This window comes from Pseudophryne corroboree, chromosome 1 (genome assembly GCF_028390025.1).
Source record: "Pseudophryne corroboree isolate aPseCor3 chromosome 1, aPseCor3.hap2, whole genome shotgun sequence".
NCBI classification, from domain to species: Eukaryota; Metazoa; Chordata; class Amphibia; order Anura; family Myobatrachidae; genus Pseudophryne; species Pseudophryne corroboree.
The window spans coordinates 1,182,962,723-1,182,979,827 of NC_086444.1; the positions used below are offsets into that span (position 1 = coordinate 1,182,962,723).

At 47.1% G+C, this 17,105-nt stretch overlaps 1 protein-coding gene across 4 annotated transcripts in view; it reads right to left on the reverse strand.

Annotated features, from left to right (window-relative positions):
- Positions 1 to 17,105, reverse strand: part of ZNF638 (zinc finger protein 638) — a 350,552-nt gene that overhangs the window by 48,870 nt on the left and 284,577 nt on the right. For all 4 annotated transcript variants that reach the window (XM_063925292.1, XM_063925291.1, XM_063925294.1 and 1 more), the window contains exons 11-18: positions 15,330 to 15,380; positions 13,301 to 13,353; positions 13,047 to 13,175; positions 12,683 to 12,814; positions 12,528 to 12,569; positions 11,795 to 11,932; positions 11,383 to 11,508; positions 11,241 to 11,290 (exon numbers count right to left, since the gene is read on the reverse strand). In XM_063925292.1, the coding sequence (XP_063781362.1) occupies positions 11,241 to 11,290; positions 11,383 to 11,508; positions 11,795 to 11,932; positions 12,528 to 12,569; positions 12,683 to 12,814; positions 13,047 to 13,175; positions 13,301 to 13,353; positions 15,330 to 15,380 (721 nt within the window). The remainder of the gene's footprint in view (positions 1 to 11,240; positions 11,291 to 11,382; positions 11,509 to 11,794; positions 11,933 to 12,527; positions 12,570 to 12,682; positions 12,815 to 13,046; positions 13,176 to 13,300; positions 13,354 to 15,329; positions 15,381 to 17,105) is intronic.

Here is a 17,105-nt window from a genome sequence, read left to right on the forward strand (position 1 = left end):
GGATGGGCGCCCAGCATCCACTACGGACTACGAGAAATAGATTTACCGGTGAGTAAAATCTTATTTTCTCTGACGTCCTAGTGGATGCTGGGAACTCCGTCAGGACCATGGGGATTATACCAAAGCTCCCAAACGGGCGGGAGAGTGCGGATGACTCTGCAGCACCGAACGAGAGAACTCCAGGTCCTCCTCAGCCAGGGTATCAAATTTGTAGAATTTTGCAAACGTATTTGCTCCTGACCAAGTAGCTGCTCGGCAAAGTTGTAAAGCCGAGACCCCTCGGGCAGCCGCCCAAGATGAGCCCACCTTCCTTGTGGAGTGGGCATTTACAGATTTATGGCTGTGGCAGGCCTGCCACAGAATGTGCAAGCTGAATTGTACTACAAATCCAACGAGCAATAGTCTGCTTAGAAGCAGGAGCACCCAGCTTGCTGGGTGCATACAGGATAAACAGCGAGTCAGATTTTCTGACTCCAGCCGTCCTGGAAACATATTTTCAGGGCCCTGACAACGTCTAGCAACTTGGAGTCCTCCAAGTCCCTAGTAGCCGCAGGCACCACAATAGGTTGGTTCAGGTGAAACGCTGAAACCACCTTAGGGAGAAACGGAGGACGAGTCCTCAATTCCGCCCTGTCCGAATGGAAAATCAGATAAGGGCTTTTACAGGATAAAGCCGCCAATTCTGACCCGCGCCTGGCCGAGGCCAGGGCCAATAGCATGACCACTTTCCATGTGAGATATTTTAACTCCACAGATTTAAGTGGTTCAAACCAATGTGACTTTAGGAACCCCAAAACTACATTGAGATCCCAAGGTGCCACTGGAGGCACAAAAGGAGGCTGTATATGCAGTACCCCTTTTACCAACGTCTGAACTTCAGGGACTGAAGCTAGTTTTTTCTGGAAGAAAATTGACAGGGCCGAAATTTGAACCTTAATGGACCCCAATTTCAGGCCCATAGACACTCCTGTTTGCAGGAAATGTAGGAATCGACCCAGTTGAAATTCCTCCGTCGGGGCCTTAAAGCCTCGCACCACGACACATATTTTCGCCAAATGCGGTGATAATGTTTTGCGGTTACATCCTTCCTGGCTTTGAGCAGGGTAGGGATGACTTCATCCGGAATGCCTTTTTCCTTCAGGATCCGGCGTTCAACCGCCATGCCGTCAAACGCAGCCGCGGTAAGTCTTGGAACAGACAGGGTCCTTGCTGGAGCAGGTCCCCTCTTAGAGGTAGAGGCCACGGATCCTCCGTGAGCATCTCTTGAAGTTCCGGGTACCAAGTCCTTCTTGGCCAATCCGGAGCCACAAATATAGTGCTTACTCCTCTCCGTCTTATAATTCTCAGTACCTTGGGTATGAGAGGCAGAGGAGGGAACACACACACTGACTGGTACACCCATGGTGTTACCAGAGCGTCTACAGCTATTGCCTGAGGGTCCCTTGACCTGGCGCAATACCTGTCGAGTTTTTCTGTTGAGGCGGGACGCCATCATGTCCACCTTTGGTTTTTCCCAACGGTTTATAATCATGTGGAAGACTTCTGGGTGAAGTCCCCACTCTCCCGGGTGGATGTCGTGCCTGCTGAGGAAGTCTGCTTCCCAGTTGTCCACTCCCGGAATGAATACTGCTGACAGTGCTATCACATGATTTTCCGCCCAGCGAAGAATCCTTGCAGCTTCTGCCATTGCCCTCCTGCTTCTTGTGCCGCCCTGTCTGTTTACGTGGGCGACTGCCGTGATGTTGTCCGACTGGATCAACACCGGCTGACCTTGAAGCAGAGGTCTTGCTAAGCTTAAAGCATTGTAAATGGCCCTTAGCTCCAGGATATTTATGTGAAGTGATGTCTCCAGGCTTGACCATAAGCCCTGGAAATTCCTTCCCTGTGTGACTGCTCCCCAGCCTCGCAGGCAGGCATCCATGGTCACCAGGACCCAGTCCTGAATGCCGAATCTGCGGCCCTCTAGAAGATGAGCACTCTGCAACCACCACAGGAGAGACACCCTTGTCCTTGGTGACAGGGTTATCCGCTGATGCATCTGAAGATGCGACCCGGACCATTTGTCCAGCAGGTCCCACTGGAAAGTTCTTGCGTGGAATCTGCCAAATGGGATTGCTTCGTAGGAAGCCACCATTTTTTCCAGAACCCTTGTGCATTGATGCACTGAGACTTGGCTCGGTTTTAGGAGGTTCCTGACTAGCTCGGATAACTCCCTGGCTTTCTCCTCCGGGAGAAACACCTTTTTCTGGACTGTGTCCAGGATCATCCCTAGGAACAGAAGACGAGTCGTCGGAATCAGCTGCGATTTTGGAATATTGAGAATCCAACCGTGCTGCCGCAACACTACCTGAGATAGTGCTACACCGACCTCCAACTGTTCCCTGGATCTTACCCTTATTAGGAGATCGTTCAAGTAAGGGATAACTAAAACTCCCTTCCTTCGAAGGAGTATCATCATTTCGGCCATTACCTTGGTAAAGACCCGGGGTGCCGTGGACCATCCAAACGGCAGCATCTGAAACTGTTAGTGACAGTTCTGTACCACAAACCTGGAGGTACCCTTGGTGAGAAGGGTAAATTGGTACATGAAGGTAAGTCTTGAATTTGAACCTCTGTATGTAAGTGTTCAAAGATTTTAGATTTAAAATCGGTCTCACCGAGCCGTCCGGCTCCGGTACCACAACAGTGTGGAATAATACCCCTTTCCCTGTTGCAGGAGGGGTACCTTGATTATCACCTGCTGGGAATACAGCTTGTGAATGGCTTCCAAAACTGCCTCCCTGTCGGAGGGAGACGTCGGTAAAGCCGACTTTAGGAAACGGCGAGGGGGAGACGTCTCAAATTCCAATTTGTACCCCTGAGATACCACCTGAAGGATCCAGGGGTCTACTTGCGAGTGAGCCCACTGCGCGCTGAAATTCTTGAGACGGGCCCCCACCGTGCCTGAGTCCCCTTGTAAAGCCCCAGCGTCATGCTGAGGGCTTGGCAGAAGCGGGAGAGGGCTTCTGTTCCTGGGAACTGGCTGATTTCTGCAGCCTTTTTCCTCTCCCTCTGTCACGGGGCAGAAATGAGGAACCTTTTGCCCGCTTGCCCTTATGGGAACGAAAGGACTGCGCCTGATAATACGGCGTCTTCTTATGTTGAGAGACGACCTGGGGTAAAAACGTGGATTTCCCAGCTGTTGCCGTGGCCACCAGGTCTGAAAGACCGACCCCAAATAACTCCTCCCCTTTATAAGGCAATACTTCCATATGCCGTTTGGAATCTGCATCACCTGACCACTGTTGTGTCCATAACCCTCTTTTGGCAGAAATGGACAGCGCACTTACTCTTGATGCCAGTCGGCAAATATCCCGCTGTGCATCACGCATATATAGAAATGCATCTTTTAAATGCTCTATAGGCAATAATATACTGTCCCTATCTAGGGTATCAATATTTTCAGTCAGGGAAACCGACCACGCCAACCCAGCACTGCACATCCAGGCTGAGGCGATTGCTGGTCGCAGTATAACACCAGTATGTGTGTAAATACATTTTAGGATACCCTCCTGCTTTCTATCAGCAGGATCCTTAAGGGCGGCCATCTCAGGAGAGGGTAGAGCCCCATGTTTTGACAAGCGTGTGAGCGCTTTATCCACCCTAGGGGGTGTTTCCCAACGCACCCTAACCTCTGTCGGGAAAGGATATAATGCCAATAACTTTTTATAAATTATCAGTTTTTATCGGGGGAAACACACGCTTCATCACACACTTCATTTAATTCCTCAGATTCAGGAAAAACTACAGGTAGTTTTTTCTCACCGAACATAATACAAGTACCACTAAAAAGGGTATTATCAGAAATTTGTAAAACATTTTTCATTGCCTCAATCATGTAACGTGTGGCCCTACTGGAAGTCACGTTTGTCTCTTCACCGTCGACACTGGAGTCAGTATCCGTGTCGACGTCTGTATCTGCCATCTGAGGTAACGGGCGCTTTAGAGCCCCTGACGGCCTATGAGACGTCTGGACAGGCACAAGCTGAGTAGCCGGCTGTCTCATGTCATCAACTGTCTTGTAAAGAGCTGACACTGTCACGTAATTCCTTCCAACAGTTCATCCACTCAGGTGTCGACCCCCCCAGGGGGAGACATCACTATTACAGGCAATTGCTCCGCCACCACATCATTTTCCTCCTCATACATGTCGACACAAACGTACCGACACACAGCACACACACAGGGAATGCTCTGATAGAGGACAGGACCCCACTAGCCCTTTGGGGAGACAGAGGGATAGTTTGCCAGCACACACCAGAGCGCTATATATATATATACAGGGATAACCTTAAATAAGTGTTTTTCCCCTTATAGCTGCTGTATTGTTAATACTGCGCCTAATTAGTGCCCCCCTCTCTTTTTTAACCCTTTCTGTAGTGTAGTGACTGCAGGGGAGAGCCAGGGAGCTTCCCTCCAACGGAGCTGTGAGGGAAAATGGCGCCAGTGTGCTGAGGAGATAGGCTCCGCCCCTTTTTCGCTGACTTTTCTCCTGCTTTTTTATGAATTCTGGCAGGGGTTAAAATTCATCCATATAGCCCTGGGGGCTATATGTGATGTATTTTCGCCAGCCAAGGTGTTTTTATTGCTGCTCAGGGCGCCCCCCCCCTAGCGCCCTGCACCCTCAGTGACCGAAGTGTGAAGTGTGCTGAGGAGCAATGGCGCACAGCTGCAGTGCTGTGCGCTACCTTGGTGAAGACAGGATGTCTTCTGCCGCCGATTTTCCGGACCTCTTCTTGCTTCTGGCTCTGTAAGGGGGCCGGCGGCGCGGCTCTGGGACCGGACTCCATGGCTGGGCCTGTGTTCGATCCCTCTGGAGCTAATGGTGTCCAGTAGCCTAAGAAGCCCAAGCTGGCTGCAAGCAGGCAGGTTCGCTTCTTCTCCCCGTAGTCCCTCGGTGCAGTGAGCCTGTTGCCAGCAGGTCTCACTGAAAATAAAAAACCTAAAACTAAACTTTTCACTAAGCAGCTCAGGAGAGCCACCTAGTGTGCACCCTTCTCGTTCGGGCACAAAAAGAGGATTTTGGTACTTACCGATAAATCCATTTCTCTGAATCCTCTAGGGGACACTGGAGTTCCATCTTAGACATTAGGGGTGTGAAGCTGTAAACCGGAGGTGTGGCACAATCTAAACAATTTGCATTAACTGCACAGCCGGCTCCTCCCCCTTCACGCCCCTCATGCCTCAGTTTTGGAAATTGTACCGAGAAATGAGGACACGTATGAGAGCCTATGGCGAAGGAACCGAACCGTGCAACCTGTCAACAGCAACTAAGAACATCCTTATCAGACAACCAACGTTGTTTGTACGAACTGTATAAGCAAAACCTATTTACACCGCAGGACTGACAGCACAGAGGCGGGCGTCCAGTGTCCCCTAGAGGATTCAGAGAAATGGATTTATCGGTAAGTACCAAAATCCTCTTTTCTCTTTCATCCACTAGGGGACACTGGAGTTCCATCTTAGACATTAGGGGACGTCCCAAAGTTATCTCCACGGGAGGGAGTGCTGTCTGTTGCCTGCAGAACCAACCGTCCAAAGTTAGCATCTTCAGACGCAAAGGTATCGAACTTATAAAATTTAGCGAACGTGTGGGCTGAGGACCACGTCGCCGCTCTGCAAAGTTGGGTAGTGGAGACTCCTCTAGCAGCTGCCCAGGAGGCACCCACTGATCTAGTGGTATGCGCACCTGTCCGTAAAGGAACCTGTTTACCACTGGAAACATACGCTTGCCTAATAGCCAATCTAATCCATCTAGACAGGGACTGCTTAGATGCTGGCCAACCCTTCTTTGGCCCATCATAAAGTACGAATAAATGATCTGACTTCCGAAAGGACGATGTAACCTGTACGTACGCCTTTAAAGCCCGTACTACATCCAATGAAACATCCCCATCTGTTACACTCTGGAAAGATGGGACCACAATGGGTTGGTTTACATGAAAACCCGATACAACCTTAGGACGAAATTCTGCTCTTGTGCGGAGTTCCGCTCTATCCTCATGAAAAATCAAAAAGGGACTTTTACATGACAAGGCTCCTAACTCAGAGACCCGTCTAGCCGAGGCTAATGCTAGCAACAACGTTACCTTCTAAGAAAGATATTTTAAATCTGTTCGTAGTAACGGTTCAAACAAAGGTGATCTTAAAAAATCTAACACCAAATTCAGGTCCCAAGGTGCCGTGGGGTTACTAAAAGGGGGTTGTATCCGTAGTACCCCTTGCAAAAAAGTTTGAACCTCTGGCAAAGCTGCCAACCTTTGTTGAAAAAGAATGGAAAGAGCCGACACCTGAACCTTCAGAGATCCCAATCGCAGGCCTAATGACAGGCCTGCTTGAAGGAACAACAAAATTCTAGATAAGTGAAAGGATTTTGAATCCCATCCACGTTCCTGACACCAGTCAATATATTTCTTCCAAATTCTGTAATAATGCCCCGCAGTAACCGGCTTTCTAGCCGCAATCATCGTAGGAATAGCCAATCTTGGTATACCTCTGTTTCTTAAGATCCGGGTTTCAACAGCCACGCCGTCAAACGCAGTCTGTTCAAATCTGGGTGAAGAAACGGTCCTTGAGATAATAGGTCCTCTCTTTGAGGTAACCTCCACGGTTCTTCTGACAGTAATCCCTGCAGATCCGAGTACCAACTCCTGCGTGGCCAATCTGGTGCTATTAGAATCGCCCACACTCGTTCTCGTTTTAACCGATTCAGTATCCTTGGTATGAGAGGGAAAGGTGGAAATATGTACACCCTTTCGTAATCCCAAGGAAGCGTCAACGCATCTACTCCTTCTGCTGCCGTATCCCTTGTCCTGGATACATATCTGGGCAGCTGATGATTTTGTCTCGAAGCCATAAGGTCTATTTGTGGAAGACCCCATCTCCTCACCACCATCTTGACAATCCGCGGATGAAGGCACCACTCTCCCGGATGCATATCTTGTCGACTGAGATAGTCTGCTTCCCAGTTCTCTACTCCTGGAATGAATATTGCCGAGAGTATGATGTTTCGCCTTTCCGCCCACAACAGGATCTTTGTTGATTCCTTCAACGCCATCCTGCTCTTTGTTCCCCCTTGACGGTTTATGTAAGCCGTCGTCGTGACATTGTCCGACTGTATCCGTACATACTGCTCTATGACCAGATTCTCGGCCAACAGAAGTGCGTTGTAAACGGCTCTTAGTTCGAGAATATTTATGGGTAATCTGCTCTCTTGAGGCGTCCACCTTCCCTGAAACTGATGTTCCTCCAGGACGGCTCCCCAACCTCTGAGACTGGCGTCTGTTGTCAGAATCCTCCAGTCCCAAATGCCGAATCTCTTCCCTGTTGCTAGATTTTTGTGTATCAACCACCATGCTAAGGAGACCCGTACCTGTGGTTGAAGTTTGATTCTCCGATGAAGTAGCCAGTGTGAACCTGCTCCTTGAGCAATGAGATTCATTCGAAAGGGTCGGGAGTGAAGCCTTCCGTACTGGATAGCTTCGAACGACGCTACCATCTTTCCTAGAAGTTGTACACAGAGATGCAGGGACACCGTCTGTGCCTCTAGTACCCGAGTTACCAACTTTCTTATGTCCTGAATCTTGGATTCTGGCAGAAAAATCTTCAATTTCACTGTGTCCAGTATAAGACCTAGGAATTGAATCCGTTGTGATGGAATGAGGTTGGATTTTTTGAAGTTCACAATCCAACCGTGTTGAATCAGAAATTTGTGATATGTGTGAGCATCTTGTATCAGCTTCTCCTGAGAAGAGGCTTTGATCAGGAGATCGTCTAGATAAGGTATTATAGTGACTCCCCTTATTCTCAATTCCGCCACCATGATCTTCGTGAAGATCCTTGGGGCTGAAGATAGACCGAACGGTAGAGCTCTGAATTGATAATGATCTTTCACCAATGCGAACCGTAAGTAAAGCTTGGTGGGAGACCACATTGGGATATGTAGGTACGCATCCTTTAGGTCCATGGATATCATGAACTCCTTGTGTTCTAGACCTGCTATGACCGACTGTATTGATTCCATCTTGAATTTGTAAATTCTTATAAATTGGTTTAAAACTTTTAAATTTAGAATCGGTCTGACTGTTCCGTCTGGTTTTGGCACGACAAAAAGACTGGAATAAAACCCTGTTCCTCTCTGAGGGGTAGGAACTGGAACAATAACCTCCGACTGTAGCAATTTCTGAATTGCGGAAAGTAACGCTTTTGACTTCTGAGGACACCGAGGTAAGCCTGTCGTAAAAAATTGACTGTGAGGTCTTTCCAGAAAATCCATCTTGTACCCCTGAGAGATTATGCTGTTTATCCAGTTCTCCGGGGAGGTGTTGGCCCATGTGTCCTGAAACCTCTCCAGTCGTGCGCCCACCAGGGGAGACCCCAGGTGAGCTGGGAGACCGTCATGCCACTGTTTTTTCCTCAGGTTTATCCTGCTTCTTGTACGTTGCCTGTGACCGACCTCTACTTCTGCCCCCACGTGTCTGTCCACCAAAACCTCTTCCTCGGCCTCGAAAGGACTGAGATCTGAAGGAATTAAACGTTGGTCCCGAATAACCCCTCTTAACCTGTGGAGTGGTACTTGTATAAGGAGTGGGCAGGAATGTGGACTTCCCAGCAGTAGCTTGGGAAATCCACTTATCCAATTCTGGACCAAAAAGCGTGTCACCCGCAAAGGGAATAGCCTCCACTGCCTTCTTAGTGTCAGAATCTCCCTGCCATTCTCTAAGCCATAGTATTCTCCTTGCTGAAATGGCCGATGCGGATATGCGTGAAGCAATCCTACTGGTATCCTTAGATGCTTGACATAAATAGGATGCTGATTCTCGAATGTGTTCCGCCAGATGAGTAATCTCTTCCAAGCTATTTTCCTCTTCTATAGCTTGTATAATACGACTAGCCCATGCTCCCATGGCCTTGTTGACCCAAGCACAGATGAGGGTAGGTCTCTGTGCTGCATAATCTACCTAGTGAAGCATCCACTACTGGTGGGTTTTCCCATCTATCCATCACTCCCTTAGGTAATGGATACGTTATCTGAAACCGTTTTGGGAATTGGAAGCGTTTATCAGGTTGTTTCCAGGCTTCCTCCATTTGATTCTGGAGAGATTTAGGAATGGGAAACACTGCTGAACATGGTTTCTGGACTTCGATAAATCGAATTCCTCAGGTTCCTTAACCTCCTCGCTCTTAAATTCCAGTATTTCCTTAACTGCTTCAATTAAGGAATCATTACCTGAGATCGCTGAATCCTCTTCTGTCGCATCAGCATCCGGGTAAGGTTCAATTAACTCACCTTCCTCTGTGTCCATAAGGAGGCCCTCCGTCATCCATTACCTGAACCACAGGAAGGGGTCTTTTAACTGCCTTGCGCACATTCGTATCTGGTTGTGCGGGCGGCGTTAATCTAATGAGGAACTCTTCCATTGTCTTTGAGAATCCCGCAGCCCACTCTGATTGTTGTTTGCGTGATTCCGCCATCTCCTTGGAGTTTCTGTCCGTAAGAACATCCTCCCATGACCGTGATGGAGCACTGCTCCCCGGCTGTGCGCTCTTGTCTATGCAGGATTCGCACACCCCTGTACTGTCAATCCTCGTGCTTTTCTTATTACACTTCGTACACACATAATATGACTTAGATGTCTTGGTTGCTGCCTTAGACATGATGAGCCTTTTAGTTGACAGTTTAAACAAAACTTTCACCCTTTACTTAGGAAAAGAAAGTTTGTAGTATATGACGGGAGTGACGTGTTTAGAACCGGCTGTATGTCTAATATCTATGTAAATGGAAAAATTAACTTTTCACATAAAAAAAAAATAAAAAAATAAAAAATTACTAATACGGTTAGTAAAACACCAGCCGGTTATCAGCCCTCACAGACCCAGCTGTCAATCAGCTACGGTGATGGGGTTGTCCACGTACTCCCCTTATTTTCCTCAGGATCTTTGAACAGATGTCCCTTGAAAATATAAATAAAATAATTATTACTTTTTTTTTTTCTTCAGGAGATCCTCTTTTAACTTATATAATTTCTCACCAGCTGGGGGCGTCTTATATAACTTTTGTAACCCTACTCATACTCTACGTGGGGGAGGGATTACAGTTTTCCTCAGGATGGCACCTAAATGTAAAAATAAAATGGCCGCCACTGCTCTATATAGCCAGGATCATTACCTTTATGCGATCCAACAGGGCTTCTAAAGGTTAAGGGAGCGATTAGCAGTTGTCTGAGGAAAGCGCTGCCCCGGGACTGAAGTTTAATATATATATATATATATATATATATATATATATATATATATATATATATATATATATATATATATATATATATTTTCTCCCCTCTCCTTACAGGCAGCGCGGCTGTTGTCTGATGTACACACGCGCCGCACCGGGAGTCTATTACCTCGCGCGGCGCGTGCTTACCCGCTGGCGGCTCTGACTCTGAATGCACTGCGCGCAGCCCAGCGGCGCCCGACGTCGTCATGGAGACCAGCTCTCCCTGCTCGGGGCTAACCGCTGGGCGCGCGATACTAGCCGGCCTGAATGAAGAACGGAGAATCACTCCGGTTTTATGAGGGAGAGAAAGGGGATTTAGCTGCGCTTCTAACATGCAGGGCTTTCTATGCTAGGGTCCATTTTTTTAACCAGTACTCACTTTTGTTTAGAGGATCTCCCGAGAAGAGATGCCGATCCCTTCAGTAGGGATCTTTGTCTCTGTTGTCTCTTCAGGCCTTTTGTCCCCCTTTTATTAGGTTGACGCAGCCTGGCAGTATAAATTTTTGTCAGGAGCTATCTCCTGTGAGTGCTTTCACCTCGAGCACAATTTCAAAAACTGAGGCATGAGGGGCGTGAAGGGGGAGGAGCCGGCTGTGCAGTCAATGCAAATTGTTTAGATTGTGCCACACCTCCGGTTCACAGCTTCACACCCCTAATGTCTAAGATGGAACTCCAGTGTCCCCTAGTGGATGAAAGAGAAAATCTAACTGAGGCTTGGAGGAGGGTCATAGGGGGAGGAGCCAGTGCACACCAGGTAGTCCTAAAGCTTTACTTTTGTGCCCAGTCTCCTGCGGAGCTGCTATTCCCCATGGTCCTTACGGAGTTCCCAGCATCCACTAGGACGTCAGAGAAAAAAGCGATTGATATTAAAGAACACATGCAGAAGCGATTATCTATGTCTCATGTCTGCCTTACAGCCATAAATTACCTCTTTTTTTCTTCTTCTCCTTTTTCTTCCAGGACAGTTATATATTGATCCTATAATAAAACAAAGCAAAAGTTACACACTTCCGAAGAGGATATAAAACACATATAATATATGCTCTTTATGCTGCGGCAGGTGATCTGACCTCGGCTAGCTTGGTCTTGGAAGGGACGGAGCACCTCACTACAGCGCCCCCGATGTTACCCGGATACTTGGTCATGAAGCTGTGCATGGCTTTAGCAGCCCTTGCGCTTTGCATGTGAAGGATTGCCTGCCAATTAAAGAACAAGAAATGGAAGTCATACAAAACATGTTCATGTAGCAGATAACGCCAGCAAGGTCACACTTCAGCATTGGCAGCAGGACACGGCGCTGTGCCATCAATCCAATCACCGGGGGCAGAATTGTTGTTACGAGACGGAAATCAGAATTGCACTCAGAGTACACAATCCACTCCTCTAACTAGGAGTGGCAGGTGACAGTAATAATTCTACATACGTTCTATTGCTCTGTAACAGTCCGTGAGGGAAGTGCCATACACAGACACCTTTACTTACCTTTCTTTTATTACTAAAAAGGACGTAGTGTTCCACTTTTCCAAATCTAATTCCGAGGCAGGCGATATCGTACTCTGACACTTCCTTCTCAGGAAGATCATGGAGATACACGAACTTCTCATAAATCGTTGGGGTGATCTGAAAAGGGAAATGGTTTCACGAATACTGTTATGCATAAACACGTAACAGAAGATAAACTAGAAATGATATAAAAAGGGAGGTTGCAGCTGTAGTCCGACGGGCAAAAAAAAAAAAAACACCATGTTGCAGCAATTGGGAGCCATTTGCACCTTGGTAAAATCGCACGGCACAGCTCAAGTCCATGTTGGAGTATAAAAACAAAGTTACCCAGCATTTGTAGGCTGCATGTAAAAGCAGTCAGCATTTACCTTGCATGCAAAATATAGATGCATCAGCACCTCCTTGCGCTGCAACATGGTTCGTTCCAGGAACAAATTACTCCCCTTTTTGTGATCTGCTCCTAACTCAGACTCGGGCCCTTAAAATTTTACCAGACTAAAATTTGTTTCCCCAAAATGAAGGGAGAACTGCGGTAACTTTGTCCTCCAAACGCCATAGCAGCAAAAACGCTCTGCTGTCTGAGTGCAGCATAATCACCCAAGTGTAAGACGGGGACATCCCAGTTAATCACGCAAATGCCAAATTAGCAGAATTAGTGATAGCCCATCCTTGAGGCCAGTTCCATAGTCACAATACTGTCTGGTTGGATTACCTTGTATGGAGCCTGTTCTATAAGTTCTGCAAAAATAAGATCCTGGGGAAAGAGAGGGAAGAGTCATTAGATGGTGCCATAGGGAGGGAAGACCTGGGGCAGTCAGCATTTTATTCACATAATCGGTGCAATCTTAGTGGGCTGAAGCTGCTCACCTGATCCTTCAAATCCTTGTATCGCGGGGCACAGCTTATAGTCAGCAAGTTCCCACCGAGGTGCGTGGAGAAAACGCTGTAAAACTTGATCATGGAATCCACAGAGTTTTTACTGCCCAACTCCAAGTATGCCTGAAATCACAAAAGAGCGCCTCTGCAATCTCGCATATGGACTGATGGGAACCCACACTCTGTCTAACATCCCTAAAGAACTAATTCCCAGAATATGAATTAGGTACTGGAAAAATCATAGCACTAGATTAAGCTGAAACCAGCACTACATGCCTCACCATTTGCTAATAACATCTTTACATACTCCATGCAGAAAGGAGCACCATTAGAAGACCAATGCAGCTCTACTCACCTTTCGGTGGGTGGGGATAATGAGAATATCATTTACACCACCGAACGGTTTGGCCAAATTAGAAACTTCATCCACGGTGTACTGCGTTTCAGGTAAGTTCGAGATGGCGACAACACATTTATCGGAATCCTGAAGAAAAAAAAGAAAGAAAAAAAAAAGGGGAAAAAAAATATAAAAACAGCTTACATTAATGAAATCTTCAGTATTATCTCTATGGCGGGAAGATCTCACGCAGAGAGAGCATGGAAACGTACCTTCAGAGGGGGATCGGCAAGTTTATAGCGTTTCACAAAGCCAGGAGGAAGCTCTGAGAAAAGAAAACAAAGTCTGTGGGTTTTTGCGATAGGACTGCAGCCTGAGCTTAACCACTTTCCTCAAACCCTCAGCCATGCATACACATGATCTAGCTCCCCGAGCCGCAGATCTGTTCTGGCTCACCTCTGCTCTGTATACACAGAATCTAGCTCCCAGGCTAGCGATCTGTTCTGGCTCACATCTGCTCTGTATACACAGGATCTAGCTCCCAGGCTAGATCCTAGATCTAGCTAGATATAGCTCCCACTCACATCTGCTCTGTGTATACACAGGATCTAGCTCCCTGAGCAGCAGATCTGTTCTCGCTCACATCTGCTCTGTATACACAGGATCTAGCTCCCAGGCTAGCGATCTGTTCTCACATCTGCTCTGTATACACAGGATCTAGCTCCCAGGCTAGCGATCTTTTCTGGCTCACATCTGCTCTGTATACAGAGGATCTAGCTCCCAGGCTAGTGATCTGTTCTGGCTCACATCTGCTCTGTATACACAGGATCTAGCTCCCAGGCTAGTGATCTGTTCTGGCTCACCTCTGCTCTGTATACACAGGATCTAGCTCCCAGGCCAGAGATCTGTTCTGGCTCACATCTGCTCTGTATACACAGGATCTAGCTCCCAGGCCAGAGATCTGTTCTGGCTCACATCTGCTCTGTATACACAGGATCTAGCTCCCAGGCTAGTGATCTTTTCTGGCTCACATCTGCTCTGTATACACAGGATCTAGCTCCCAGGCTAGTGATCTGTTCTGGCTCACCTCTGCTCTGTATACACAGGATCTAGCTCCCAGGCCAGAGATCTGTTCTGGCTCACATCTGCTCTGTATACACAGGATCTAGCTCCCAGGCTAGCGATCTGTTCTGGCTCACATCTGCTCTGTATACACAGGATCTAGCTCCCAGGCTAGCGATCTTTTCTGGCTCACATCTGCTCTGTATACACAGGATCTAGCTCCCAGGCTAGTGATCTGTTCTGGCTCACATCTGCTCTGTATACACAGGATCTAGCTCCCAGGCTAGTGATCTGTTCTGGCTCACCTCTGCTCTGTATACACAGGATCTAGCTCCCAAGCCAGAGATCTGTTCTGGCTCACATCTGCTCTGTATACACAGGATCTAGCTCCCAGGCCAGAGATCTGTTCTGGCTCACATCTGCTCTGTATACACAGGATTTAGCTCCCAGGCCAGAGATCTGTTCTGGCTCACATCTGCTCTGTATACACAGGATCTAGCTCCCAGGTTAGTGATCTTTTCTGGCTCACATCTGCTCTGTATACACAGGATCTAGCTCCCAGGCTAGTGATCTGTTCTGGCTCACCTCTGCTCTGTATACACAGGATCTAGCTCCCAGGCCAGAGATCTGTTCTGACTCACATCTGCTCTGTATACACAGGATCTAGCTCCCAGGCTAGCGATCTGTTCTGGCTCACATCTGCTCTGTATACACAGGATCTAGCTCCCAGGCTAGCGATCTTTTCTGGCTCACATCTGCTCTGTATACACAGGATCTAGCTCCCAGGCTAGTGATCTGTTCTGGCTCACATCTGCTCTGTATACACAGGATCTAGCTCCCAGGCTAGTGATCTGTTCTGGCTCACCTCTGCTCTGTATACACAGGATCTAGCTCCCAAGCCAGAGATCTGTTCTGGCTCACATCTGCTCTGTATACACAGGATCTAGCTCCCAGGCCAGAGATCTGTTCTGGCTCACATCTGCTCTGTATACACAGGATCTAGCTCCCAGGCTAGTGCTCTGTTCTGGCTCACATCTGCTCTGTATACACAGGATCTAGCTCCCAGACTGAATCAGTTTACAGGATATGATTCATAAGATTATCTACATAGAAGGGAGTGGATGCCGGAGTCAAATTATAAACATGTAAATTAAAGTTCAGACATCTATGATCCAATCCCCTTCACATAACCGCGTCGCAGGGCTTTCAGAAAACAACCAGGTTGATCTCATACAATACCTTCTGGTTTAACAGCTGCCTCTTTCAAGGGTTTATCTTTGTCCATTTTAGCTAATAAAATAAAAAAATAAAAATACAGAAATGAGGAGATCATATGAATCAGGTCTCAGGGACTACTTATACTTGGTTTTACCATACCATCCCTGGATTACACAGGTCCTCTGGCTGATCAAAGACAGACTTGAACTCAGCCACAGAACCTGTGTAATTCATTAGTGTCCGGTTTAAACAGATAGTATGGTAAGCTAACAATCTGCTTTCATACTGAGCTTCTGATCCAGGATATTGCCGGAGAAATCCAGGTCCTGGGTCAATATGGGTCAAGTATCCCAAGACCAACCTGGATAAGCTGCAGTGTGAAAAAACGATTTTGGTACTTACCAGATAAATCCTTTTCTTTGAATCCATAGGGGGCACTGGAGTACTCTTGGGATATGGACGGGCGTAGCCGGAAAACGCACATTTAAATATTTAAATTAGTAACTGGTTACCCCCTCCATATTCCCACAGAGCCTTCAGTATTTTTAGAGAGGATGAACCATAGAGAATTACATATAACAGTATAATATAACTGTCAACACTAAGGTTGACACCTAACGTAACTGACAACTAAGCAGTTAACAGCATAATGGATATCACCGTAACCTCGTATCCATCGGTGATAATGTATTACTATTAGCTCCACTGAACTTACCACAAGACAGGTAAACTGCTCTGGGTGGGCATCCAGTGCCCCCTATGGTTTCAAAGAAAAGGATTTGTCTGGTAAGTAACAAAATCCTATTTTCTTTTTCATCCACTAGGGGTCACTGGAGTACTCTTGGGACGTACCGAAGTTTCCCCCTTGGGCGGGGGAGCTGTTTGGAACCTGTAACACTAGACGGTCAAAGCAAGATGCTGATGCCGTAAACATAGCAAACTTGTAAAAGCACACACGTGTGAACCGATGACCATGTAGCAGCTCGTGTAAGCTGTTTCTTACAAGGTCCATGACCTGCTGCCCCTGACGTTACCAAAGGACATGTGGAATGTCTGTAGGCGGTTGTAGCCTGGCCATGACGTTATCGAGAACGAGTGGAATGGCCTAACCCTGATATAGGCGGTTGTAGCATATGATAAGCCTGCCGTATGGCCTAAGGTCTGCTTGAAAGCTGGCCATGCCATTTTACTACATGAGAGAACAATGTATCTGTTCTACGCACAATTGATGTTTGGGCTACGTAAACGCGTAGTGCGCGTACCACATCTAAAGAAATTGACGTTCCTGAACCTACTAATAACACAGGAACTACTATTGATTACGTGTAACATTAAACTATCTTTGGTAGGAAACTGAATTCATGCGAAGTTCCGCTCTATGATAATAAAACACCAGATACGGACCTTGCATGACAAGGCACCCAATGTTAAAACACGCCTTGCTGAGGCTAAGAGGAACTGTTTTCCCAAGTGAGAAAGTTAACGTCCACGTGATGGAAGGGTTCCAAATATGAAGACTGTAAACAAAAAAAATTAATCTAAACCCAGATTCAGGTTCCATGGCGCTGTAGGTGGTATAAATGTAGGTCATACTCCGAGGACACCTTGTAGGAAGGTGTGTACAATCTGTAAAAGACCCAACCGCCTTTGAAGGTAAATTGACATGGCAATGACCTGCACCATGAGTGTAGAAAAGTAGTCCTCCACCTAACCCAGTCTGTAAAAATTAAAAGACGGATAACTTGAAAGATGTCGGAAACTTCAGGAGCTTCCCAGCAACTTATATAGACACGCTAA